The sequence below is a fragment of the Carettochelys insculpta genome, chromosome 12, assembly GCF_033958435.1.
Source record: "Carettochelys insculpta isolate YL-2023 chromosome 12, ASM3395843v1, whole genome shotgun sequence".
Lineage (NCBI taxonomy): Eukaryota > Metazoa > Chordata > Testudines > Carettochelyidae > Carettochelys > Carettochelys insculpta.
Genome location: NC_134148.1, coordinates 40916546 through 40942650, shown reverse-complemented (window position 1 = coordinate 40942650; position 26105 = coordinate 40916546). Strand labels below are relative to the sequence as shown.

Here is a 26105-nt window from a genome sequence, read left to right as displayed (position 1 = left end):
CATGAACCACCGCAATCAGGGAAATGAAAAAAAATTCTGTACTAAGATCATAAAGACATCTTGTATATTTTGAAAGACAAAGTGGTTTCTATTCTGCACGATGGTACTGCAATTGGGTTATGATAAAAATTTCACGTTTATTTTGCTTCTCACAAAAAAAAAATGGTTTCTGAAACAATATGTAGCATAAAGCAATATCTTATGCTAGTACCAGAGCTTCTTCTAGTGTCAACAATGTCTCTTCACTTGTGATAAAACTCTATTGCTGGGTAAGAAATAGGACAGGCAGCACATGATCCACAAAGATTTATGCAAGATATGTAAACTCACTCCAAAAAGAGCAAAGGGCTCTGTTCTTTAGCACAAAAACAGTAATGGTTTCTGTACATTGTCAATTTTCATATTTTCCATTTTTGCAATAGATTTGATTTTTAAAATGTTCTCATGACTGGACATCTTATACACATGGCATCAAAGCATAAACATCATCCTTCTGTTTAATATAGATATAAAATGAAAAAAAAAATCCATATGAGTCACTATATATAAACTGTAGTTCAGCCAAGTCCTACAATAAATTCTTCAGACTCATTGACTTCAGTTAGGTATTAACTGAATGAGAGTGGTCTCAGACCAGGGATTTTGCTGGACTGGGTGTGTGTGGCAGGGGGGGGGGGGGAGCGCTTAATCTGCTGCTGGCCTTCAGCCCCGCTCCCAGGCTCCCTTCCCAACTGCTGGCCGCTTCCTGGTCCCACCCTGGGCCACCACTCCCGAGCTTGGCTGCAGCTCCCCAGCCCCAGCTCACCATGTTCTGACACTCTCTGGCCATGGGACACTACTCCATGGCCCCAGGATGCTGCTCCCAGGTCCTGGGTCCCAGGCTGGGGGCTGCAGCTCTTCAGCCATGGCTTGCAGCTTCCCAGCCACAACGATGCAGCTCTCTACTCTGTGGCCGTGGCTCCCCAGCCCCCATGCTCCAATCCTACCTGTGCGTGGTCCACCACTCACCAGCTCTGCCGCAGGATGCCGCTCTCTGGTCCCACTGGAGAGCAGTGGACTGTGGCCTAGGCCAGAGAGCAGTGGACTACAGCCAGGGCTAGGGAACGGGCAGCTGAGAGATCCTGGGAGCAGCATCCCAACTCTCAGGGCTCCCAGCCCCTAATTCTCAGGGCTCTGTGTTTCTCAGATCTAGCCATGTCTGTGGTTGTGCTGGACCACAGATGTTGCTGAACCATTCAGTAAAAGATTTTAGAGGTTCAACCTGTAGCATGTGCTTCACTGCTTTGTTGAACAGGGGTCTACCCTGGCTAGCAGGATAGTATTTTACTCCATGAATACTTCCACTGAACACAAAATTGCTCTATCACTTTGCAAAAGTTATTGTACAGTATTTCTGTTGATATCACACACAGGAGTGTAAACATACCATATATTTGGACAAAACTTGTTTCTTTCTAAGCATATCATTGCTCGTTTCTTTCATACAAAGAGCACAGTGAAGCTTAAAACAATGGTTTTTGGGTGGACAGAATAGAAAACTCATTAAATTCTATCCTATATTCACTAAAAGGTATGGTACTCGATAGTAACCAGTTAAAATGGCACAATTCCTTTTCTTACCATGTTCTACAAGAAAAGCTACATCATGTTCTGTTCTTTAGGATCCTTTTCTTTTAAGAATAAATATTAATACACTCTACTATACTTCTTCAGATGCACAGAACAGAAGGCAAGTGTTACTATTCTACTCCACCTATGGAAAAACTGAGACAAAAGGATGACAATGGGACTTGTCCAAGATGATGTACAATGTTACATCTTCCACTCAGTTTGAATTTCTCCGAGATCTTGCTGGTTGATGAGGATGAACTAAAAGAGCCATTTCTAGAAATTCTACCACAGTATAATACGATTTTATTTTAACAGCTTTTCAGTATATGCCAAATTAATAAACACCAGCCTAGCAGCTAGGTAGAATGTGGAGGAGACCACATGCAATCAGAAGTAGCCTTAATTCCTAGACCAGATCTTCCTCCAAGACTCTCCTATTGCCACCCATGCAAGAAGCAACATGTACTGTCTAAGATTATTCAAGCCAGAAGTATGTTAGGATCTTGAAAAAGTCCTCAAATATTGCCAAGAAAAGAAGCGCTTGTCTATTTTTCTTCCGCTTCCTCTAAAGCAGAAATATAAGCATTTTTAAAGAGTACTTTGAATAGTTTCTCCATTTAACCATAACCTTAACTGTTTAGGGAATTTTGACTATCAAAAAGTTAACAGCCAGAAGGTTTAGGATAGGCTTGAGGCCTCCTTTCACCTTTGAGGTTAGGAAATAATGGGAATAAAACCCTTTGCTCCAGAACTCCCTGGAAGCCTCCTCTACAGCCCCCACTGGCACTAGCAACTGCACTTCCTGCTGGAAGAGTTGATTGTAAGAAGAGTGCTTGAAGTGGGACAGGGAAGGAGGGTGGGAGGGAGTGGAATTGGAGGATACTGCCTGCCTCCACCACGCACAGGATCCAGAGGTCCAAGATTGAAATGCCCCACACACAGCAGAAATGGGTTGGGCAGTTGCCAAAACAGTGGGATATCAGTCAGTACACAGTCCTCGAGCGTCCCATCAAAATCCTAGTTTGGAACCAGACTAGGGCTTCTGGACCTTGAGCTTGGCCCACCAATCTGGTTGGGATCCTGCACCTATTGTTTCTACCCCTGTGGTGCTAGGAGTGTTACCAAGGGTGAGACTGGAACAGTCTGTGCCTCTGCTCCTGCTGCAGTCTGAATGGATGGCATTGGGAACTGGGGTATGCATACCTAATGGAGCACATGGTGGCTTTTTTGCTATTTAGGCTATGCAGCCAAGAGTCAGTCTGCTGTGGAAACAGTGCCGAGCCCCTCAAATGGAAGGTCCTGTATGGATGCCTGCAGCTCAGGAGGAAGATCAGAGGTGTTCTAAGCACTGAAATTATATCTGTGGAGGACAACCTATTGGTTCTTCATCCTCAGCTGCAAACCCTAAGCCACACACAGCTTTCTGCCGAAGATGTCCAGGTGCTTGGTCTCGTTGGCCTTGGGTACCAGTGCTACCAGCCCTGATGTTCAAGCTTGCTGACCGCTGAGATTATTAAAGAGCAAGGAGGCAGGTGCAAGTATATGTACTCCTAACCCTTTGAGGACACAGAGTAATTCCTCTCAGCTCCCCTTGCAGTGAGCAGATCAAATGCTGGGGTTTGCCAGATGGTTAGGTGGTTGTTCTCTAATGTTTTGATAAATGGGAGGATAACACTTGATGATCCCTCTAAGGCCCAAGATGATGACCATAGGGTGTCCTATCTCAACCACCTCTTCCTCATGGATCCCCATGTCGCATGCCATGCAGCAGAACAGCTCCTGATGGGCCTTGTGATCAACAGGAGGAGGACTGGACATGGAGGCTCCTGCCACTGTCTCATCAGGCAACAAAGAGGAGGAAGATACAGAGGGAACCAAATCCTCCTGCTCATCTGCAGACTCTGTCTCCTGGACGTCACCCTGGCAGCTCCATGGGTCCATTCTGGAGAAAGTGGTATGCTAATAAATGGCCTGAAATATGCTAACAAGGGGCAGATGTAAATTCCCAGTGCCTCATTAGCATAAGGTCACATGATTTAGAGTCTGGAAGAAGCTCTTCCGGACTACAAAACAGCATGCAGAAGTGTGGCCCCTGGGCGGGGATCTTCCAGAAGGAAGTCCTCCTTCCCAAAAATTTTCCAGGTAGAAGGAAGGGGCTTCCAGAAGATCCCCCAGGAGCCGCACTTCTACATGTTGTTTTGGAGTCCAGAAGAGCTTCTTCTGGACTCCAAATCATGTGACCTTATGCTAATGAGGCGCCGGGAATTTACATAAGAACATAAGAACATAAGAATGGCCATACTGGGTCAGACCAAAGGTCCATCAAGCCCAGCATCCCATCTGTCGACGGTGGCCAATGCCAGGTGCCCCAGAGAAGGAGAACAGAAGACAAGTGATTTATCTCCTGCCATCCATCTCCTGCCCTTGTTATGAAGGCTAGGGCACCATACTTTATCCCTGGCTAATAGCCATTTATGGACCTGACCTGCAAAAATTTATCAAGCTCTTTTTTAAACCCTAATAGAGTCCTGGCCTTCACAGCCTCCTCGGGCAAGGAGTTCCACAGGTTGACTGTGCGCTGTGTGAAGAAAAATTTCCTTTTATTAGTTTTGAACCTACTACCCATCAATTTCATTTGGTGTCCCCTAGTTCTTGTATTATGGGAAAAGGTAAATAATTTTTCTATATTCACTTTCTCCACACCATTCATGATTTTATATACCTCTATCATATCGCCCCTCAATCGCCTCTTTTCCAAACTGAAAAGTCCCAGTCTCTCTAGCCTCTCCCCATATGGGACCCTTTCCAAGCCCCTAATCATCTTAGTCGCCCTTTTCTGAACCTTTTCTAATGCCAATATATCTTTTTTGAGGTGAGGAGACCACATCTGCACGCAGTACTCGAGATGTGGGCGTACCATAGTTTTATATAGGGGAAGTATGATATCTTTTGTCTTATTATCGATCCCTTTTTTAATAATTCCTAACATCCTATTTGCCTTACTAACTGCCGCTGCACACTGCGTGGATGTCTTCAGAGAACTATCCACTATAACTCCAAGATCCCTTTCCTGATCTGTCGTAGCTAAATTTGACCCCATCATGTAGTACGTGTAATTTGGGTTATTTTTTCCAACATGCATTACCTTACACTTACCCACATTAAATTTCATTTGCCATTTTGCTGCCCAATCACTCAGTTTGCTGAGATCTTTTTGTAGTTCTTCACAATCCCTTTTGCTTTTGACTGTCCTGAACAACTTGGTGTCATCTGCAAACTTTGCCACCTCACTGCTTACCTCATTTTCTAGATCATTGATGAACAAGTTGAACAGGATCGGTCCCAGGACTGAGCCCTGGGGAACACCACTAGTTACCCCCCTCCATTGTGAAAATTTACCATTTATTCCAACCCTTTGTTTTCTGTCTTTTAACCAATTCCCGATCCATGAAAGGACCTTTCCTCCTATCCCATGACCACCTAATTTACATAAAAGCCTTTGGTGTGGGACCGTGTCAAAGGCTTTCTGGAAATCTAGGTATATTATGTCCACTGGGTGCCCCTTGGCCGCATGTTTATTAACCCCTTCAAAGAATTCTAATAGATTAGACAGACACGACTTCCCTCTGCAGAAACCATGCTGACTTTTGCCCAACAATTCGTGCTCTTCTATGTGCCTTGCAATTTTACTCTTTACTAGTGTTTCTACTAATTTACCTGGTACTGATGTTAAACTTATCGGTCTATAATTGCCAGGATCTCCTCTAGAGCCTTTTTTAAATATTGGTGTTATATATTGGTGTTATGTTCTTATGTTCTTAAGGAGAGGTGGGTCAGTAGCATCATATATAACATGGTATACCAGCATCACTCCAAGGGACACCCCAGCTGACCCAACAGATGCTGCTGGTGGAAAAAGTTTCCAGTGTGCTGCTGCATCTGTGGCCAGGCTGACAGAAATGATTTAGGCATTTTGTGCACCATCTCGGTCCTCAGCTCCTTGAGCTACCTCAGTGCCAGAGGTGCCCAATATTTCGCAGTCAGGTACCTTGGATTTTCCCGCTACTGGGACTGATTTTTCTTTATTGGACCACTTCTTCTAAGGAGATGGACTTCAAGATGAGGAGTGAGGGTGCTTTTTCATCAGACTGCATGGAGGCCAAGTCTGTAAGGCTCCTTGAGTTGGAGCTGCCCTCTCAGAGCTTGCCATCAGTGAAGGCTGTTTGGGTGGTGATGAGTGTGCCAGATCAGAGGCTTGTCTCATGGATTTTTTTCAATTAGAAAAAGTTTCAGCTGGAGTGCTCTTCAGCTGGTTCTGGCAATGAGCTTCTTACAGCGAAGGCATTTAATAGTGCAGTGTCCCTCATCCTGACAGCAGCTGCACTGAGAGTGGACCATCTGAAATGGGGATGGCCAGTCTTCACATTGGACATCTTTTAAAACCTGGGAAATAGGCATGTCTGACAAATTAAGGCGGGGGGGGGAAGGGGGGGTTTCCAGCTTACAGGAAACACTAGCTATTTTATTAACCGTAAGAACTGTGAACAAAACCACTATCTATAACTGTGGGAAAAACAGCAAATTTTGAAGCGCAACTGCAGGTTCCAACAAAGGCCAATGGCAGCAGAAATGGAACTGCAGGGTTGATGGGCTGGGAATGTGCAGTAGCCATCACGTTTAGCACATACCTGCTGCCCTGTGTGTGCAGACTGAAAACAGCACTGCTACCATAATTTTCCAATTACAGGCACAGTGGCATGGTAATACCGAGGTGCAGCACCAACAGGGACACACCTTGAAGAAGAACCAAAGAGATACAGGTTTTCAAGCTTTTTAGAGCAAGTACTATAATCCTGAAAGCTTTGAAGAATGACTAATCATAGTCCAATATTTCTGTGGCATACAAACAGTAAATATTAACTTACAGCTGACATGACCAGAAAAAAAAAATTTACCATTCAATTTATAGTGGAGGTGAGATTCAGATCTGGTTCTGAATTCCCCTACAGTTTGAGGGTGCTTTAGCTCTGGTTCACTTGTCTTGAAAAACAACCAAAATTTCACTTCTCATTAATAAAACTAATAATGACTTGCTGTAACCAAGGTAAATTCCAATTCTTCAAAATATGCTGATTTTTTCCCAGTCTCCAAGTCACCAACAATATACGTAAAAGCAAACACTATATACAAATCAAAAGAGGGATTTTTCAAGCTACTATATCCATTTTCCAAAGATTTAGTTTAATCCTTAACAACAAACATATGAAGTCTGATGTACTCTTGTAACAGTCCAATGTTTTAGCAACTAAATAACTTTCAGTGAACAGCTGCCCTCTCTAGTCTCTGTATTTAGCTATTAAATAATAATTTATTTCTATAATACAGAATACTTTGAAAGTAACTTTTAATTTTGAAATAAAATGGACCTTCATAAATACAGTTCATTTTGGTCAATTTCACCGTCAAAGGATTTTAAAAATAATAAATTTCATTATTTCAGCTACTTATATCTGAAATTTCATGGTGTTGTAATTGTAGGAGTCCTGACCCAAAGAGGAGTTGAGGATTGGGGGTGGTGTCAAAAAGTTATTGTGGGGAGAAAACAGATTTCAGTCTGTGACATGTTTTCCATTACCGTGAGTTTGGTAGGGTCTCTCTCTCTCTCTCTCACACACACACACACACACACACACGCACGCTTTAGTGCTTTTTTGGATATCCATGTTCAGATTCTACATTACAAAGCTGTGCCACACAGCTACTGTGAACATGATTGCGTAACCCAGTGGTCCTCAAACCACAAACCATGGACCACTTGTGGCCCAATTACCACACAGCTGTGATATTCTCAGTGCGTACAGACAGTATACATAGTCTGTGACTGCAGCCCACATAACACAGAAAGGTGCATATGCAGCCCATGATAGCAAAGAGGTTCAGGACCACTGGCTTAATTAATTGACAAGTGGACCCGTTTACCAGTTACAATTACTACATGCAACAGCTCTTCTGCTGAACTATTAAGTATCTGAAATACAAATAATAGTTATGTGATACACCACTTTTACATGTGAAAATTAATTGATTTGTAATACATTTTGAACAACTTCTCTGAGAGATAGGTAAATATTTTCATAGCTGAGAAGAGCAGGTACACTGGGATGAAATGACTTCCTTAAGACTACAAAGTTTGTAGCAAAGCCAGCATTCGGGATCAGAAGTTCATCACTCACAATCATACACATTGCTTAGAAATGTGGAGACAAGGAAGCAACACACAGAAACACATGCACACCAGGAACTTTGCATAACCTGGAGACAGTTTAATGCAGCAGGAGCAGAGAAGAGAAACAAAACAAAAATAAGAACTCCCTAAAAACCTGGGTAGGATTCAAATAATCTCTTTGATATAAAGTTCACAAGTCTTTCTACAACAGAAGTGGTCAACCTGCTGCCATTAGGGTAATTTGCTGGCTGGCTGCAAGACAGTTTGTTTACACTGAGCGCTTAAAGGCATTGACTCCTGTAGCTTCCAATGGCTGTAGTTCACCGTTCCCAATTAATGGAAGCTGCAGGTTGTCCCCACTGATCTATAATTATGACAAACTATGCATCTTACTCTGGCTGACCCAGCCACTGCAACAAGTGAACTTCTGCTCTGCTGTGATTTTTAGGACAAATACAGTTATCCTAATCCCACAATGCCTTTATTTGAAAATCAAAGCTGCTGACTCACAAATTCACCCTCCTGCTCAACCATGAAGCACAAAGACTTAAACAAATCCAGGAAAAAATACTGCTTGGTAAAATCTTAAACAAAAGTCCCATAAGTAGGAATAAAGAAAATAAACAAATTCTCTATAGAGTAATATCTTTTAACAGAATTATTGTCACTTCTCTGCTATTAATTTCCATAGAGATTGTAAATTAAAATATTCTGCTTTCCCCCATATTAGTTTTCTATACATCATTTGGTCAGTGACACGACACCATATACCCTCATGATGGAAGTGTCTCAGAATTTATGAAATACAGGTATAAAACAATAAATTAAGCTGACAGCAGATGAAGTTCTATTGCAAAGCACTCTTCCTGTTCAGGCATGATTATATGGATGGCTGCAGCTAACAGTGGGTCTGGCAGTAGCAGATGTATGAGAAGAGTTATTAAGCAGTGAATTATTTCCTTCTCCAAAACAGTTGTTCATTCCATTGATCTGCAGCATGGCTGGCATGTGCCGTTCAGTGTGCTGTCTCCTCAGAAGCAATATCTGTCTGAACTAATACTATCGAATATTTATCACAACAGAAATCATTTGGTTATGACATTCCAATGATAAAACAATATGCATCTAGAAAACACTTACAGCTGACTGCTCCCTCCAAAGAAAAACCTGTGGGAGGGGGAGAAACAAAGTGAAAATTCTGCAAGTTAGAACCTGAAGTTGTCAACCATTACTCCTAGGAAAGGAATTTTTGGCTGACCATAGTACAGTCTGGAAACCATACAAATCCCAGGCAATCTCAAGGGCTCCTTCTAGCAATAGTAAAGGGTGACTTAGAAAACAAAATCACATGCTTATAAAAAAATTTACACTCATCATAAGTATCATGTATCTTCCATGCACAGAAATTTAAAAAGGTCCTACTTTTATACAGTGTGCATTTATCATGGGTATACACAAATACATTTATAAATACACAGTGTTCCACTGTCTTACTTCTGGCCAGCCGTGCTTCCTGTCTCATATATGGGCAAGCAGACAATAATTTCATGTACTGCTGTGGGTGGAGCTCAAGCACACACCCTTTTCCCATGTCCTCCAAATGGGTGTTTACTAGTAACAACAAAAGATAAAACTATAAATGAAGATGCAGCAAGCATGCATCAGCAGATAACTACATTCAAACAAGTTTGATAGAATTGCTCTTTGAGCCCGAAAAATTCTAAATGGGTAGAGAAACATTACATAATTATTGTGCATAGGTGTGAATGACTGTACTATGTGCAAAGCAGTACAGAATCAGGCCTAAAGTTTTTATGTGGTATTTTGTGTAAAGAAGTGAAAACTAACAAAGATAAAAAAATGGAAATAGTAGACAGTTGTCCATTTACCTTTTGGTGATCTACATCAAAAAAGATCTGACTTTTTATATATAAAGCAATTTTTAAAAAAAATTATTTCGTGGTATTTCTAAAAAACATAATAATGTCATTCTGGATTATAGTACTTTAGGATGTGCAATAACTGAAGTAATGAAATATGTTTTTTAAACTTTTCTTTAGAAAAGGAAACAATTTCTACTTCACATTACTAAGATTTTACCAATTTCCAAACTCAAGATGATACAACAACTCATAAGTTCATTGCATCTGTGGAAGTAAGGATAATATTTTCTAGGACTTCAGTTTTGCTAAAACAAAACAAAAAAGCATTCTCGTGCCTTTATTGCTTAAAATATTTTAACTCATGGGAAACCTGATTTTCATGATAATATTTTAACTCATGGGAAATCTGTATTTTCACGATACAGAATCAATACATTTGTGATAGAACTTATATTCCTTTATTTTTGCATTAGTATGAAACCCTTGTCAGATTTTTTCAAAAAATGCACACACCCAATCATAATGGAGAAAGTTAAGATAGTTTGCAGACCCTGAATTTCCATAATTTTGATATTAGCTAATGAATGTTAGGTTATCCTTTTAAGCTATGCCTACATTAGAGAGAGTTCTGTTGACAAAACTTGCTGGGCATCCACATTATAAATGCATTCTGTTGACAGTAAATTGATGGAACACAGCATTTCTGTCAGCAGCGTCCTGCCATTCCCCCAGGAGGCAGAACGCTTTTCTCAATAAAATCTTTCGACAGAAAGTGAGTGTGGGTGCTCCTGGGGCCCCTCTGTCAACACCACGCAGCCCTGTCTGCTGTGCTTCCGGTTGGCTGTTCTGTTGAGAGAACAGCCGGGCAGTATGGCTGCTCTCTGTCAACAGAGTGGATTGACAGAGAAATACACTTTCATGTGTGGGTGCAATCTGTCATCAGAAGTTTTGTTGGAAGATACCTTCAGACAGTAACTGCTGTCAACAGATCGCTGTAGTGTAGATGTAGTTTAAGTGTCTGTAAAACAAAATTTCTAATATGACTAGGAAAAATATCAGATGTGTGCGGATTTGAAATTGAGGCTGTCAACTGGGTAAGGTTTTAATTTGGAGGATCTATTTATGAACAAAAGATTCACTGTTAGCTTTGAATTATCTAGACCTCACAATGCCTAGTCTACCATTATATCACACATCTTTGGAAGGCTGGTTAACTTGTTATCAAATGGGGATGAAAAAGGAGAAAGCTTTTAATATAAGCTCTTATGAGACATGTTTTTCTAAATCTACAATAAATGTATAGACAAAACATAGTTACAATGGCTATTCAGCTATTTCAAATATAAACCATTTTTCAGAGGCTTTAGGATTTAATCCAATAGAGTATTCCAAGCTCATAGCTCCCATTTCAGTTGGTGAGAATTCTGTACATGGGCTGTATCTAACATGAGCTTTTGTAAAAAATTATTCAGAAGGAGCATTATTGAGATAAGGAGTTGGTTTTGGTTTGTTTGCTTTTTAAACCATGTTGTCTAAATCCAGCTATAGGAAGTCCAAAGACATGGTGGTTTATGACACAAAACAAAACAAAAAGCCCTCTAATAGAGCTACACTCCTTTAAAGATTCTCCCACATAGGAAAAATCCTTAGAAGACCAAATCTACCAGGATCTGGCCCAACATAGCTAACTCTGTTACACTCTTCATTTACGTCTGTTTTGTAGTGGCAAAAGAAAAATGATCATAATTAGAAAATGAAGTAAAATGCAAGAATGTTATAAAAGAGGCTAATTGGAGTCAAGGTTCCTTTTGTATCCCCATTATGCATATAACAACATTTTATTGATGAAGATTGTGGCCCAGGATGTTTTGGCTATTGGAAATCTGACAGATACAGATGAAATATGTCACTATACAGTTCATTTGCAAATTGTATTGTGAATTGAATTCTATGCCAATTCTGTATAACATGATTTCCTGAACTCTTCTCTAACCATCACAAACAGTACAAGTATATTATGAGCATGACAGAATGGAGAAACGAGGACTGCATATTACAGGAGTTAAAGAAAACCTCTGGGACCTACTACCCCAACTCCGTTTTACCTGCAACCACTGCCAGACCTGTAGGGAGAAGAAAAGGAAGGAGCCTTGTCTTAGTTTGGAGCTAACTAGCAAGGAGGCAGGAGCTTTGTTCAGCATTCTAAGGGCACAAACCAAAGCCCATCTGCCCAGTAGCCGTGGAAGCAAGTAACACTACACTCCTACCCCTCTGGGAAAAAGCGGGGAACCTATTGGGAAGTCCCATCTAAGGGGAATCTGAACTCCTGGGGCCATGGCCCAAACCTGAGGACTTGAATAGTGAGTGGCTCAGAGTTTCTGGGCCAGGAACACAGAGGGCCAGCCCTACCTCCCTCTGCTTCTGCCTGCCTACTTAGTGACCTAGCCACTAGGCAATGCAACCTCCCTGGACATAGCCACAGCCAGCTATTCAGTGACTTCTTCAATCCCCCTTGACAGAATGGACAGGCTGCAAGATGAGGCTAAAATATGCTCAATGCTGCAAAAGTATTTCTTTACTCAAAATTTTCTCATTGTTGTTCATTGTGCACTGAATATTTCTAAGGACTGGATCCATTTTACAAAGGCTAAAAAGCCCAATATTTAACGTCATCCTATGCCCACCTCTGCACTGTCAATAACACTGCCATTCTTCATGCAGTGCTCTATTTCTCTAATTTATGGACTTTTTCCATACCATCTTCTATGCATAAAACACTTTTCTGAGGCTGTCTGTAAAGCCATTATCTTCTCCTCTTTTAAATTCCTCCCAAAAGCCACTTCTTACACAATGCCATCAAGATATGTGCTAATTATATCTTAATTTATTTTTATCAGTTTCATTAAAAACAAAATATTGTCATCATCCTGCCATTAGCCTTGTTTAAAAACAACAATCTTATTGATGGTGTCCCTCTCCAACTTTTTAGAGGAGAGATAATTACTTTTATCTGAACTGGAGGAACTCAGAATATTTTTGAGTATGGACGAAGTATATTCTATATATTGAATATTCTGTAAATCCTTAAATAAGAAACAAAAGAGATTTTAAATCAAATCATCTTTAAGTTCAAAGCAGACTGCAAAAAGTTACAAAAGGATCTCACAAAAGCGGATGACTGGGCAACAAAGTGGCAAATGAAACTGGATGCTGATAAATGCAAAGTAATGAACACTGGAAAACAATCTTAACTATACAGTAGACCCCCACCTTACACAATTTCGACCTGCGCATTTCTTGGAATAATGCAAGTCAAAATCAACAATTACTGCCCAGCTGCTGTGCCCTCCCACCAGGCCTTGCTGTACCCCAGCCTCCCTCCACTCACTGCTGCCTATCTGAAGACTTCAGGGACTTGGCAGCCATGGCAAAGATGGTGGTAGGTCTGTGCTCTCTCCACCCCAGTCCTGCTTCATGGCTCCATGCACCCACTGGCTGGCACTGCAAGCTGCACTGCTGTGCCAACCGTTGGGCACCCGGAGCCATGAAGCCACTGACTGGGGTGGCGGGAGCAGTGGGATGTACACTGTGATCAGTGCTACTACACCAGCTGGCAGGCACACAGAGCTGCCACCATCTTCACTGCAGCTGCTGAGCCCCTCCACCACTTACAGCCCCAGGCTGGAGGGACCTGAAGACATCAAGGTGCCCCACTCCCTGAGCTGGCTCTTTGCTACTCCTCCATCCTCATCTCAACTTACACAAACTTTGACTTCAGTGTGTTTGTCCGGGAATGCAATGTGCACGTAAACTGGGGTTTTACAGTACTTACAAAATTATGGGGTCTAAATTAGTTGTTGCTATTCAAGAAAGAGATCTTGCAGTCACTGAGATAGTTCTCTCTAAACATCTGCTCCGTATTCAGTTGAAGTCAAAAAAGCCAACAGACTGTTAGGAAGCATTAGAAAAGGGATAAATAAGAAAAAAATATCACGATACCTCTACATACATCTATGCCCCCTCAAGCCACTTCTTGTGTACTGCATGCAGATAGAATCACAGAACACTAGAACTGGAAGGGACCTTGAAGGGTCATCAAGTCCAGTCCCCTGCCCTCATGACAGGAATATGTACCATCCGGAGCCTTGACTATACCTGACAGATGTTTATCTAACTTGCTCTTAAATATCTCCAGTGATGGAGATTTCACAACCTCCCTAGGCAATTTATTCCAGTGTTTAACCACTGTGACAGGAAGTTTTTCCTGATGTCCAACCTAAACCTCTCTTAATGCAGTTTAAGCCAATTACTTCTTGTCCGATCCTCAGAGACCCAGGAGAACAATTTTTTCTCCCTCCTTCTTAAAACACTCGTAAGTACTTGAAAACCATTATGTCCCCTCTCAGCTTTCTCTTTTCTAAACTAACAAAGCTCAGTTCTTTCAGTCTTCTCTCACAGGTCATGTTCTCTAGTCCTTTAATCATTCTTATTGCTCTTCTCTGGACCTTCTCCAATTTCTCCACATCTTTCCTGAAATGGTGGTGCCCACAACTGGACACAATATTCCAACTGAGGCCTAATCAGCACCAAGTAAAACAGAAGAATGACTTTGTGTGTCTTGCTTACCACACCCCTGCTAATACATCCCAGATCTTAAAAGAGATACATTGTAATTGGAATAAGTACAAAGAATGGCAGCAAAAATTATCAGGGATATGGAACAATTTCTACATGAAGGGAAATTTAAAGAACTGGGACTTTTTATCTTGAAAGAGAAACTGTTTAAGTGGGACATAACAGGAGTGTATAATATTTTGACTGGTGTGGAGAAAGTGAATAAGGAAATACTATGTACTTCCTCTAGTAACACAAGAGCCAGAGGCCACCCAGTGAAATCAATGAGCAGCAGGTTTAAAAGAAATAAAAGGAAGTACTTCTACATACAACCCACAGCCAATCTGTGCAACTTATCGTAAGTGCATGCTGTGAAACCAAGATCATAACATGGTTAAATAAAAAAATATCAGATGAGTTAATGCAGGATAGGTCTACCAATGACTATTAACCAAGATTGACAAGGATACCATTCCAAGCTTCTGTTTGCCAAAAGCTGGGAAGTGGATGACAGTTACGTGCTGTGTGCTTGTGCTGCTGCTCAGGAGAAATTCAAATGCCATCCAGTTGATTAGCACAGAACACACACTTAGGTTTTATTTCCAATTATGGTGCACATTCATACATGCCTCTGTGCAGAATAAATTTTGTATGTGCACTTGGATGGAAAAGATTAGAGAGAACATTGGACAGGGAATAGATCATGTGATAATTGCCTGTTCTGTTCATTCTCTCTGAAGCACCTGGGATTGGCCTCACTCAGAAGACAAGGAACTGAGCTAGATGGACTACTGGACTGACCCAGTGTGACTGTTCTTATGCAATTAAAACGTTTGCATGATACAATACGCAGAATTATACCAAATGAGTGTCAATGAAACGGTAAGTGAGACTTTAACGTGGTTTTGTATTTTATCAGGACAGCCCCCCCCCCCCCCCCAAGTTTTAGGCCCTCTGAACAGTAATCTAGGTCCCAAGTACTGCCTCTGTAATCAAAAAAATGCAAGTATTTCAGCAATGCCAAAAATTGCTGGAGGGCTGGTTGGTCCTGCCTCAAGATTGGGGGTGGGGAGGGGAGGAGTGAACTAGATGACCTTTTGAGGCCCTGTCCAGCCCTATATTTCGATGACTAATGGCTTTTTCCCCCCAGAAGTTAACAGAAGTCATTTTGGGGAAAGATAAATTAACCTACTTGTTCTCAAATGGCAAAAAAAGCAAAGTGCTACTGCCTATGTTACAGCTGTCATATAAAGCCCTCGCTCATCCCAGTATAATGCAGATTTAAGTTCTGTAACTTTCAGTCATCCCTCGTTTTAAGTCGTGTAAGCTTTGTTTCGTAGCAGCTGCTAAGTCTATATTAGGTATTATAAGTTAGCGAGAAATTGTTTATAAATGCTAAATAGTAACAGAGAGAAAGCCGTGCTAGTCTATATACTATCAAAACAAAAAAAGCAGTCAAATAGCACTTTAAGGACTAACAACATGATTTATTAGGTGATGAGCTTTCTGTCCCACAAAAGCTCATCATCCAATAAATTATTTTGTTGGTCTTTAAAGTGCTACCTGACTGCTTTTTTGTTTTTATAAATGCTGTAAGTCTGTAAGAAATCCTGGCTGCTCCTTTGTAAAAGAAATTGCTTTATCTGAAGGGATTTTTCTTTTGTGTGAGTAAGGAAAGTGTGAATGGTGGTGTGCAATGGAATCAGTCCAGGAAGCCAGCCTGTCTGGACAGCCAGCTGCGAGCAGCACCTCAATGGCCAGAGAATAATAGGAGCTGAGACCTGAAAAAGAACCCACCCAAGAAAGAGGCCCCATCAAGAGAAGATCAAAGCTACATCTGCTGTTAGCCGAGGATTCATGGTCATATAGAGTAGTGGGGCAATGGCGAAGACTCATGGTCATACAGTGTCCTGGAGCTGTGGGACAGGACAAGAGCAATGGATTTAAGCATATAAAAAGATGGGTGCAAAGCTACACGGGGTTTCTTCTTCTTCCATCACCATTCTGACGGTGTTAGTCTCAGCTGGCTGGGGAGGCAGCCCAGCACCCCCCTCTCTAGGATGCACAGTACTGACTGCTCCTGAGTACCATGACGACAAGAGAAAACAAGCTGTCAAAGGAGCAAGCTGCCAAGGGGACCAATCAGCTTGCTGTCTTGGATTTGTGACTGCAGGAAGACCCACCAGACCCACTAAGGCTTGGCTTCCTCTCTGTATATTTCTTCACCTGCATGAGTTCACCTGTGTAAGTGTATGAGTGCAGGCAGGCATAAATGTGTGTGGGTGTGTGCTTGAAAGCTAGCTCCCCGTTTTCCTTTAGCCCAACAGTGGCATTTCATACAATACATATGACTGTAACCCTGGGGTGGTCTTCAGTGGAAAAAAAGATAACAGCAACCCAATACACCATTTTACATTTTTTTAAAACACTATATGCCTTCTTAACCTATCTTTTTACATCTAGTTTAGACCTCAAGATTCTTCTTTGCAGACACTGTTTGTGCTTAGTTATTCACGCAGATGTAAGTTTAACCAATTTTCTGGGGCTATTATAACATTCGACAGGGAATTTACATGAATTAATCAGTGTGAATTATAGCCTTACGTTGTACCAATCCTTTTATTTAATAGCTTCCAACAGACCCCACCAAAACACCTAGTAAACATTAGTAAAAGATTTTATTGGAGGGTGTAACTAGAGGTTGGACTTTCCTACTTCAGCACCCTCAGGACCTGAGCCTTCCTCTACAAGGGAGTTTACTGGACTGGGTAGGTTGGGCCACCCGTCCCAGCCAGTGGGGCTCCTTGCCCCCAGCACCTACCTGGCAGGGGCCAATGACAATTCTGCACTCTCAGGTGCTGGGACTCCCTACCCAGGGCCAGCGGTGGCTTCACACTCCTGGGTGCTAGGGCTCCCTGCCAGGGCCAGCAGCTGCTCTGGTCTCAGCTAGTGAGGCTGCTCGATGGACTGGCTGAGCCCCTAGCCCCTAACAACCTTTGTGGCTCCTGGTCCGGCAACATCCATGGTCTTACTGGACCACAGATGTTGCCAAACCAAAGTCCTGGACAAGAGAGGTTCGACCTGTATAACAATCTCAGCGTGCAATGTACAGGGCTGCCTCTTGGTATAACCAACTTTAGCCAGTTTTATTATAGCTCTTAGGGCATGTAGCTACACTTGAAGATTGTGATTCCCAGCTCAAGGAGACAGTCTAGCATTAGCTCTCATTGAGCTCGCATGCCAAATATAAAATGTAGCTAGGGCAGCATGAGTGGCAAGATGGGTTAATTGCCCTATCTGTGTACTCAGAGCTGCTAGCTCATTCTACCATTTGCAAGATTCCAAGCGTTTTATTTTATTTTAATATGCTAGCTCAAAGAGCACTGCTCAGGCTGGCAATCACACCTCAAACTCTACACACCCATAGTGTGCTGCTGCTAGTTGTGCTGGGTCTTCTGCTGTTGTATTTCTGATGAGTCATAAATGCAGTGCAAAATTCAGAGGACAGAAGTATTCAAGAGAAATCAGGAGCAAAGCATTTGAAGACAATACTGTGTTTTCATTACATATTTTCCATCAGAGGACTATCAGATGACAAAGTAAATGGCTTTGTTCTTGCTGGAAAAATAAAATATTTTTATGTCAAGATGATAATTTTGATATAAAGTCCTAGAGAAGACAAGGCTGTAGATTTAAGCTCAATTTTACAAATTTAGCAGTCATCCCTATACTCCTTCATCTGGGGTTTACCTTGACTAAGTACATCAAGGTAAAAACAAAGTAAAAACTGCCTGTGAATTGGCTCCACTAGAATTTTGCAGCATGATAGCTATTACAAAGTAATTTTTTTTTTGCGGTGAAGACAGAGCCAAGGACTCACATGGAGGAGCTGCTTTCTTCTAGCAACAAACAAGGCACTTAATTAGAATTTTTTACAAAAAGTACTATCTGTAGTACTACTCTCTCTCTTTCTGTGTTTCACTGCATAGTTTCTGTTAAGAACGTTTTATCTCACATGGTCTAAAGCAGTGTTTCTTAAACTTTTAGGCTATGGTTACACTGAGGTTTCTATTTCAGAATATAGTTGTACCTTGAAATAGAAACCACGCAGCCAAACACCGTGTTTGAAATAGCAGGGCTATTTCGAGTACAATATTTAATTCCTGCTAACCCTCATTGTGAGAGGGATAGCAGAAAGCTTGAAATAGGGACTTATTTCAAACATCAGTGCCATGTGGCTGGCACAGAGTTCGAAATAACTTGCACAGTTTATGCAATGAAAATGGTGTAAGTTATTTCAAGACATGGCTACAGTATAGCCCTAGCGTTAGAAACCATGAAACACCAAACAATATGAAAATTTTCTTCAAAAAAATTTGAGCTAAAAAAAACCCTCAAAAAACAAACAGCAACATATACAGCAAAACCAAAATGACGTAATTTAATCATAGCAATGAAGAAGTAACATTGTATCTGGTTTTAATAACAGAAAATATATACCATCAGTGTCTGATATAAAAAAAAAGTTTCAGATGCTCATGTTACACCCACAAGTTGTTTACAAACACCAGTGTTCCATGAAACATAGTTTAAGGGCTTATGTATGCTACCATGGAAGATTGACCCACTCTGGGTCGATCTTCCAGGGTTTGCACGTCAAGTCTGGAGATGAGTGGAGATAGACATAACTTCTGAAACACTGGTCTAAAGAATGAGACCATTTAACCTCACATGGACCTGAAATGCTTACAAAGTTTGAAGTGGAGGAAGGGAATGCACAAGTTTCTGGAAATGAAACACTGATATTATTTCCTTGTTTCTTCTGGCTACTTAGTTAATGCATTATCATAAATAGTTTAGTAAGAAAAGAATATTTCCACTCTGATTAACTAGTTTGCTTGTCACCCTCTGTGTAACCTCTGCTCCCAACTTGCAGCAATAGAATAAAATTAATATTAGTCTGGTCAGCATTACACTAAGTTCCACTGTGGTATATCTACTGCTTCTGTTAGTAGTGGATGCAAATAGTCTAGCAGCGGTGCATCTTCCCTCCTGTGAGATTGTCCTTTTTTTTTTTTTTTTTTTGTGGTGTGGGGAGGGTGCATATTAAGAAGAAAAGTGAACAGTTGAAAGAGTGCCTGCAAGCCTTCACCAAGTTTTCATAGGCTAATATGAAATAGCCTATGTGAATAACTAAAATAATCAATCCCCATAACGCGGGATGAAGCACTGTTGTAGGCAGCCAACCCAGGACTTCAGGGGCTAAATAAATGTTCAATGTACATACCCTAAAGTACACTACACTAAAGCTACTTTTATACCACTAATATTGTAAAAGAATATTAGTGTAAATGGGAATCAGGCTTTGCAATATATATTATAAAAATTTCACTATACATCTAGCCACCAGTATGTTTTTTTTCCTGTACGCTAATCAACCGGTACCTAAAAATAGAACAGGTGAAAGAAAGAGAATATAGGAACAGTCAGGACAATTAATGGCAAGTATGTACTTGGCAAGTGTGCACCAGGCCAGTAATGAGGGACTCATGACGAGCAACTAAGTAGGCCAGGACTGCATAAAACTGGCAAATTAATGGTCAAAAAGGCTAAGAACCTTTGAAACACATAACACCTTTCTTCAGAATTCCAAAAATCTTTTCAAGTTATATGCATACAACTTTACTGGAATTCTAGCATTTTTTTGCAGTGGAAGGCAATCATTAGTTTATCAGAACATGGCAGAACTTGGAAAAGAAATGGGGAAGGCAAAAGGAAGTACAATCTGGTCTCATCAAGCACAGAAATGGAGTAAGATTTGGGATTCAACCCCAGCTCTGTCTCATGCATCTTTAGTCACATAGGGTGTAATCACCATGAAAATATTTGCTGGGAGGATTGAGTGGCTTTAATTGGTGAATTCTTGCTATGTCAGGATAGGCTGATGGATTTGCTGTTTACAAAACTGCCATCAAAAGCACCCACCATATGTCAACCTCACAAGGCTTAAATATGAGATGCAAAATATAAAAAGATCCAAAATGGGGGAGGAGTGAGAAACAAAAATTACTGTTGCAGGAAACTGAAAATGTTGTGAAATCAATGTCTTCAGTACAAATAACATTTTCTGTATAAGTTCAATTTCATTAATCTATTTCTGTTATAAATAACTTGCAACAAGAGAAATGAGTGGACTCCAAATTGAATGCAATGTTGTATGGAGCTTTAGGACTAAAAGGACTAACACTCCTTGAAAGCAGGAACATTGTACAGATGCAGTGGATAGTTGCTTTTTAATGTACTTATCGAACTAAATAAATTTGACCTGTGCCTTTTTTCTCTGTAAAATGGAGAAACAATATCCACCACTCACAGATATGTAATGTTAAATCAGATTATGTTTGAAACAGACATGGAGACACTGACACAGGAAATGCATCATATTAACCTTTACTAAGCAATCCAGGGCAAATCCCATGTGCTGCTTAGGCCAGAATTCTCATAAAAGCTCAGCATCTACTGTTCAAGACAGATTTTCAGAAATCAGTTCCCATCTAGGCACCAGAGCACTTGGTTAGGTCTTTAATAAAGATCAGTGCCAGAAGTACCGAGTGCTTCTGAAAAATCTGGCTGTAAATGTCACAGTAGCAACTACTGGCTCCTGTGCAGTTTTGAAAATTAGAGTATTATATGATATAGGTAACAAAGCTGAGCTCATTTGAAAAATCTGTCATCAGTTGTGGATGTTGACCCCATTTTGGGGTCCTCTGGGGGAAAAAAAAAACCCTCAAACTTCACATTATCTACCTAAGAAAGCAGAAAGGCCAAACTGACTTTTCTGGGACAGCAACCTGTGATTCCACAGAAGGTAGGTATTTAAAACCTCTGATTCTCGCTCTCTCTTATCATCAGGCTAAGAATGAAGAAGTGAGTGCAAACCTGTTGCCTTTATCAGTCTCTTTTGTAATATATCATTCTTTTACGCTACAGAAAGTTAAATACACAAACTTCTCAAGCAACCATATCTCCTAATCCATACATTTACAGGTAACTTGTAATTAATGTGTTAACAATTTAAGGATTGTGAGTTTTGTAGTTAAATGAAGAATCAAATCAGCTGGTCAGACGTTCCACCATGCATAGCTATTTTCTTCTTGATTTTTTACAGTGTTTTCATTTGATCCAGAAAGCTCAGATGTACATTCCACATTAGTCTTATTTTTAACCAAATGTAATAGCTGAGGTGACTGAAAGACAGATTTACTAAAATGGACTGCAGTCTATTCTAGAACAAAGGCAGGGGAAATGACATTATGATATCTATTGCATCTTATTTTTCTCTATATATAAAATGTTCCTCTCGGAAAAGATATAATTAAAAAAAAGATATCATTAATCCAGAAATCACATTTCTATTCCCATTTGAAAATTTTGTATCTTCTAGAATTACAAACCACTCCTGAAGTTATAAAATATTTTTCTTTTTTATTCCACCTTGTTTACTTTATGCACCTGACATTATTTTGTCTCCCCAAATTCACTGTCCTTTCTGAAAGGACACATATATTTAACAAGGTAGCCAAAAAGCTTGATTATTTTGAGTTTTTAAAAGAATTAGGCCATAATAATTAAAGGCTAATGACCTTTAAAAAATCATGTTGACAGTATATTTTAGCACCCCGTGTGATTTTTTTAAAAAACAGATTGAAGAGTTCCTGTAAAATGACATCCTCTGACTTTACTTTGCTGGACTCCCAGAGAATGTGTAGAAAAAATGTTTTCCATTATCCCCAGATTAAGAAATTTAGAAGCAAAGTTCCACAGACACAGCAGTGCAGCAAACACTGTATTTCATCTTCACCATCCCTATCCTCTCTACTCCAACACAGAAGTAACACCCAAACCCCAGAGAAGGTGTACTCACTCTGCAGTGCTGGTCCCATTGATGGTGGAGCTATCCGGAGTCGGGTTCAGCTGAATTGGCATAGGCTTCTTCTTAGGCATTTTAAATAAGAATGGCTCTTTAAGTACACAAATTCCCTTCCTACTCTAACCACGTCCAGTGGGGTTTCCTCCCGCTAGGCAGAGTTAGGGACTCCTCCGGGAGTTCCCGCTTCAACAGGCGATCTCTCCCACTAACACTTATGGGCTCCTCTTGCAGCTCTTGTTCCAATCAGCCAGCTGCCTCTCCCTAGCTGAGTTAAGGACCCTTCAAGCTACTCCAGTACCAAGACCACTCCCCGCCAAAGCAGTTAGGAGTTGCCTGAGCTGCACACTGATAGCAAACTGCCCAATCTCAAAATGTGTCCCTTCTCGCTACTGGGCATGTGCAAAACTTCTCAGGCATCCCTAGTGCGCAAGTGTGGAGTAGCTGTCTGTGTGACCTGGGAAGTGAAGCCGTCTTAGAGCGCTTGCCCTCACCCGAGCCTTTACCTGTAGTTTCACTTCAAGTGCTCGGGGGAGGTGTGAGCTTGAAGCCTGCATAGTTATGGAGAGCAATTTACTCTTTCCTTTGAGAATCAGGACTGGATTAAGCAGTAAAAAGCGGGCCCGCTCCGGGACTCCGCGTTTCTCACTTCTGCATAAAACGTAGTACCCATTCTTACCAGTTTCACACGTCTGTGAGCACAACCTCTCGAACAGAGCACCTAGTATACAAGAACTAAGGGATTGGAATCACTCATCCTTCAGCTCACGGACGCTCTTGTTAAACTTGCAACTCAAAAGGGGGTTGCAAGAGAAAAGCAATGAACAAAACATACAGAAACGTATCTTCCTCGAAAAGAGAACGGGCTACGTCCGGTGACATGGAGGGGTTAAAGGACAGGATTCCCATCGGAAGTCAATAACTCGGATCCAAACAATGTGAATATTGTGACTATTACGGCGTTATGAACATTGGACATGATAAGCAGCTCATTAGATGTGGAATAGTCTGTGAAAAAGCAATGATTATATAAGCATATTAGGAGGTAGACATTTCCTCGTAGTAACCTATTTTCCATTGTCAATATTTCCAGAAAGGCAACAAGAAATCCACAGTCCAGCTCTGCTCTTCCTCTTTGCTCCATTCTAATCATTAGTGTTGTCCCGTTTTGCTTCTTTAAATTGTTCCAAAGTGTTAGAATTCTGAAGGGTGAATCTTAAATTCCAGTGTCACTACATCATCATGTAGGTATAAGATTCCAACAATAATTAAACTAACATTTAATTAATTGAGCAGAAGAATGTCACTGTACCATAACTGGATGGGAGTAATTTAATTGGTGTTTTGTATTTAAAACAGGATTACCAATGGAACTGTCAACATACAGTAAATTAATTTGATATTGGAATGTAACCTTTTGTTTATACTTTCCCAGAAGTACTGTGAAATGGAATTATGAGGATATCAGTAGCAATTAAGTTATCAAATGTCTACTACCATAAATATTGTCTGTATATCAACGTGCAGAATTAAATGAATGTTAAATGAAGCATAACAATTTGTTCCACATTTAAAATCATTACTCTATACTTTATATATTGAAGCTATTGTACTTATAGTAAAACATTAGTCTGAATTTAGAAAATAATGGTTGCTAAGTGTTTCTCCCCATAAATACTTGAAATAAAAATAAAACCATAAAAATACAATTAGAAAATAACTCATTATAAGTATTGAGAATGAAAACTAGATGCAAAGATTGCTGTTAACACTCTGCATTATCCAAAGTGAATACAAAAAAACAATGAAAATTCATACTAAACAATCTTTATTATATAAGTACAAGTGATGCTGAATTGTTTCATGTATATCTCTAAAAAGCTCTTCAATATCAGGACATATTTCAAATTAATGAACAGATGCAATGCACTAAAATTTTTAATCATTATGTTCTTGAAACTCTAGTGGCTAATGCAGAGCTGCTGTAGTTTAACTTTCATGGTATTTGTTTTAAAAATGCTATTGTTTTTTAAATATATCAATACAATGTACATAATGGTATAACCAAGATAGTGCTATCCATTCAATAGTGTTCTGTAATGTTACTCTAGAAAAACAAAAGTAGACTGAGAGAGAACACTCATTCCTCGCTATACGAGCACAATTGGTTCCCAAATTTCTGCTCATAGGTAAAAATGTGTAAGAGGGACACTAAATTCCCATTAAAATACATGTAAAAGTCTCTGATTCATTCCAAGTGCTCATAACTCAGCAAAGGATTGGCAGAATGTGGTGCTGCTTTTGAAAGGTAAGTGAACCTCAGGTCTGGCAGGGGTTGGGGGGCGGTTAAAGGCTGGGGGCAGTTTGGGGCTATCAGCAAAAGGGAGGGTTAAACCTGGTGGTGGGTTGGAACCATGGGGTGGTGGGGGGTTCAGGCTGCTGCGGGTTGGGTCTATGGGGCAGTGGGGGTTCAGGCCGCTGCAGGTTGGGGCCATGGGGTGGGCAGGGGGTTCAAGCTGCAGCAGGTTGGGGCTGCAGGGAAAGCAGGAGGGTTCAGGCTGAATCAAGTAGGGGCCATGGAGCTGGCTGGGGGGTTCAGGCTGCAGCAGGTTGGGTCCACGGGGAGGATGGAGGATCCAGGCTGAGGTGGGTTGGGGCCATGGAATCAGTGGGGGAGTTCAGGCTACTGCAGGTTGGGTCCGCAAGACTGGCAGAGGATTCAGTTTGAGGCAGGTTGGGACTGCGGGGCCAGCGGGGTTTCAGGCTCCAGCTGGTTGGGTCTGCAGGGAGTGAGGTCAGGCTCATATTAGCGGGGGGGAGTTCACTCATTTAGTGAACAAAGGTAGGTATATGTGGCCCTTGTTTTAGCGAGTACTCATAAGTAAAGTACTCATTTAAAGAGGGATGAGTGTATAATTTACTTTAAAAAGTCATTCAAAATTAGATGTCTAAGGAATCTCAAGATTTATCATTCCATTACAGCCTTTAATAACTATAAGGGTTAAACCAATGGATTCCAAACTGTGGATTGAGATCTCCAAATGGGTTTGCACCTGTGGGGCTGCAGCTTTCCTTAGTATGTACATGTTATTTTGCTCTGGGATGTGTGAGATCTCATTCATTCAAGATCACATGGAATAAGAATCATATTTCTACATGGACAGAAGTATTCTTTCATTGACATATCTGCGCCTACAGTGAGGGTTAGGATAGCACAGCTACAGAACCCATAGCACTCAATGGGGTGTTTTTTCCACATCACATACTGACATAGATATGGCAACTTATCTTTTAACTATAAACCAGGCTTCTAAGTCCTAACTCCCCATTCCTTATTTCCCCTTTGTTCCAAAGGAAGTAAGTAATCTGCATCAGCTTTTTTGCTGGTGAAGACTTCTCCTGTTATCCTAGTTCCAGGGCAGTGGCCATCTCCCAGTTCCTGACCACTCACTCTTTGCCCACTTGAGCCAAAAAAGAAACCAGGCAGGGGCACTCCAGAAACTTTTCATATAGTATACACAACTGAATATGGTGGAGGGGCTGTTGAATCAAACTTCAGTGAGTCCTGTTGTGACCTGACAGGGGAGGTCACGGCACCATGCAGGTTTGGCCCAACACTGTAACATGGAGCTATACACAGCTCATAAAACGGGAAGCGACCTGGAGAGATCAGTGTCCAGCCTGCTGCACTCACAGCAGGACCTATCACCATCCCAGACAGATTTTTTTTTTAAGTCTAACTTACCCCAAACCCTTGAAAGGCCCCCTCATGGATTGAATTCACAACCCTGGGTTTACATGCTCAAACCATTGAGCTATCCCTCCCTCCTCAGACACTTGACAG

At 41.0% G+C, this 26105-nt stretch overlaps 1 protein-coding gene across 2 annotated transcripts in view; it reads right to left on the bottom strand.

Annotated features, from left to right (window-relative positions):
- Positions 1–22634, bottom strand: part of MAP2K1 (mitogen-activated protein kinase kinase 1) — a 76262-nt gene extending 53628 nt beyond the window's left edge. Inside the window, exons 1-2 of one of the 2 annotated variants that reach the window (XM_075006294.1) lie at positions 22259–22634; positions 8978–9004 (exon numbers count right to left, since the gene is read on the bottom strand). In XM_075006294.1, the coding sequence (XP_074862395.1) occupies positions 8978–9004; positions 22259–22338 (107 nt within the window). In that variant the 5' untranslated portion in view covers positions 22339–22634. The remainder of the gene's footprint in view (positions 1–8977; positions 9005–22258) is intronic. The other variant, XM_075006295.1, reaches the window with a different exon arrangement.
- Positions 22635–26105: the final 3471 nt, after the last annotated feature.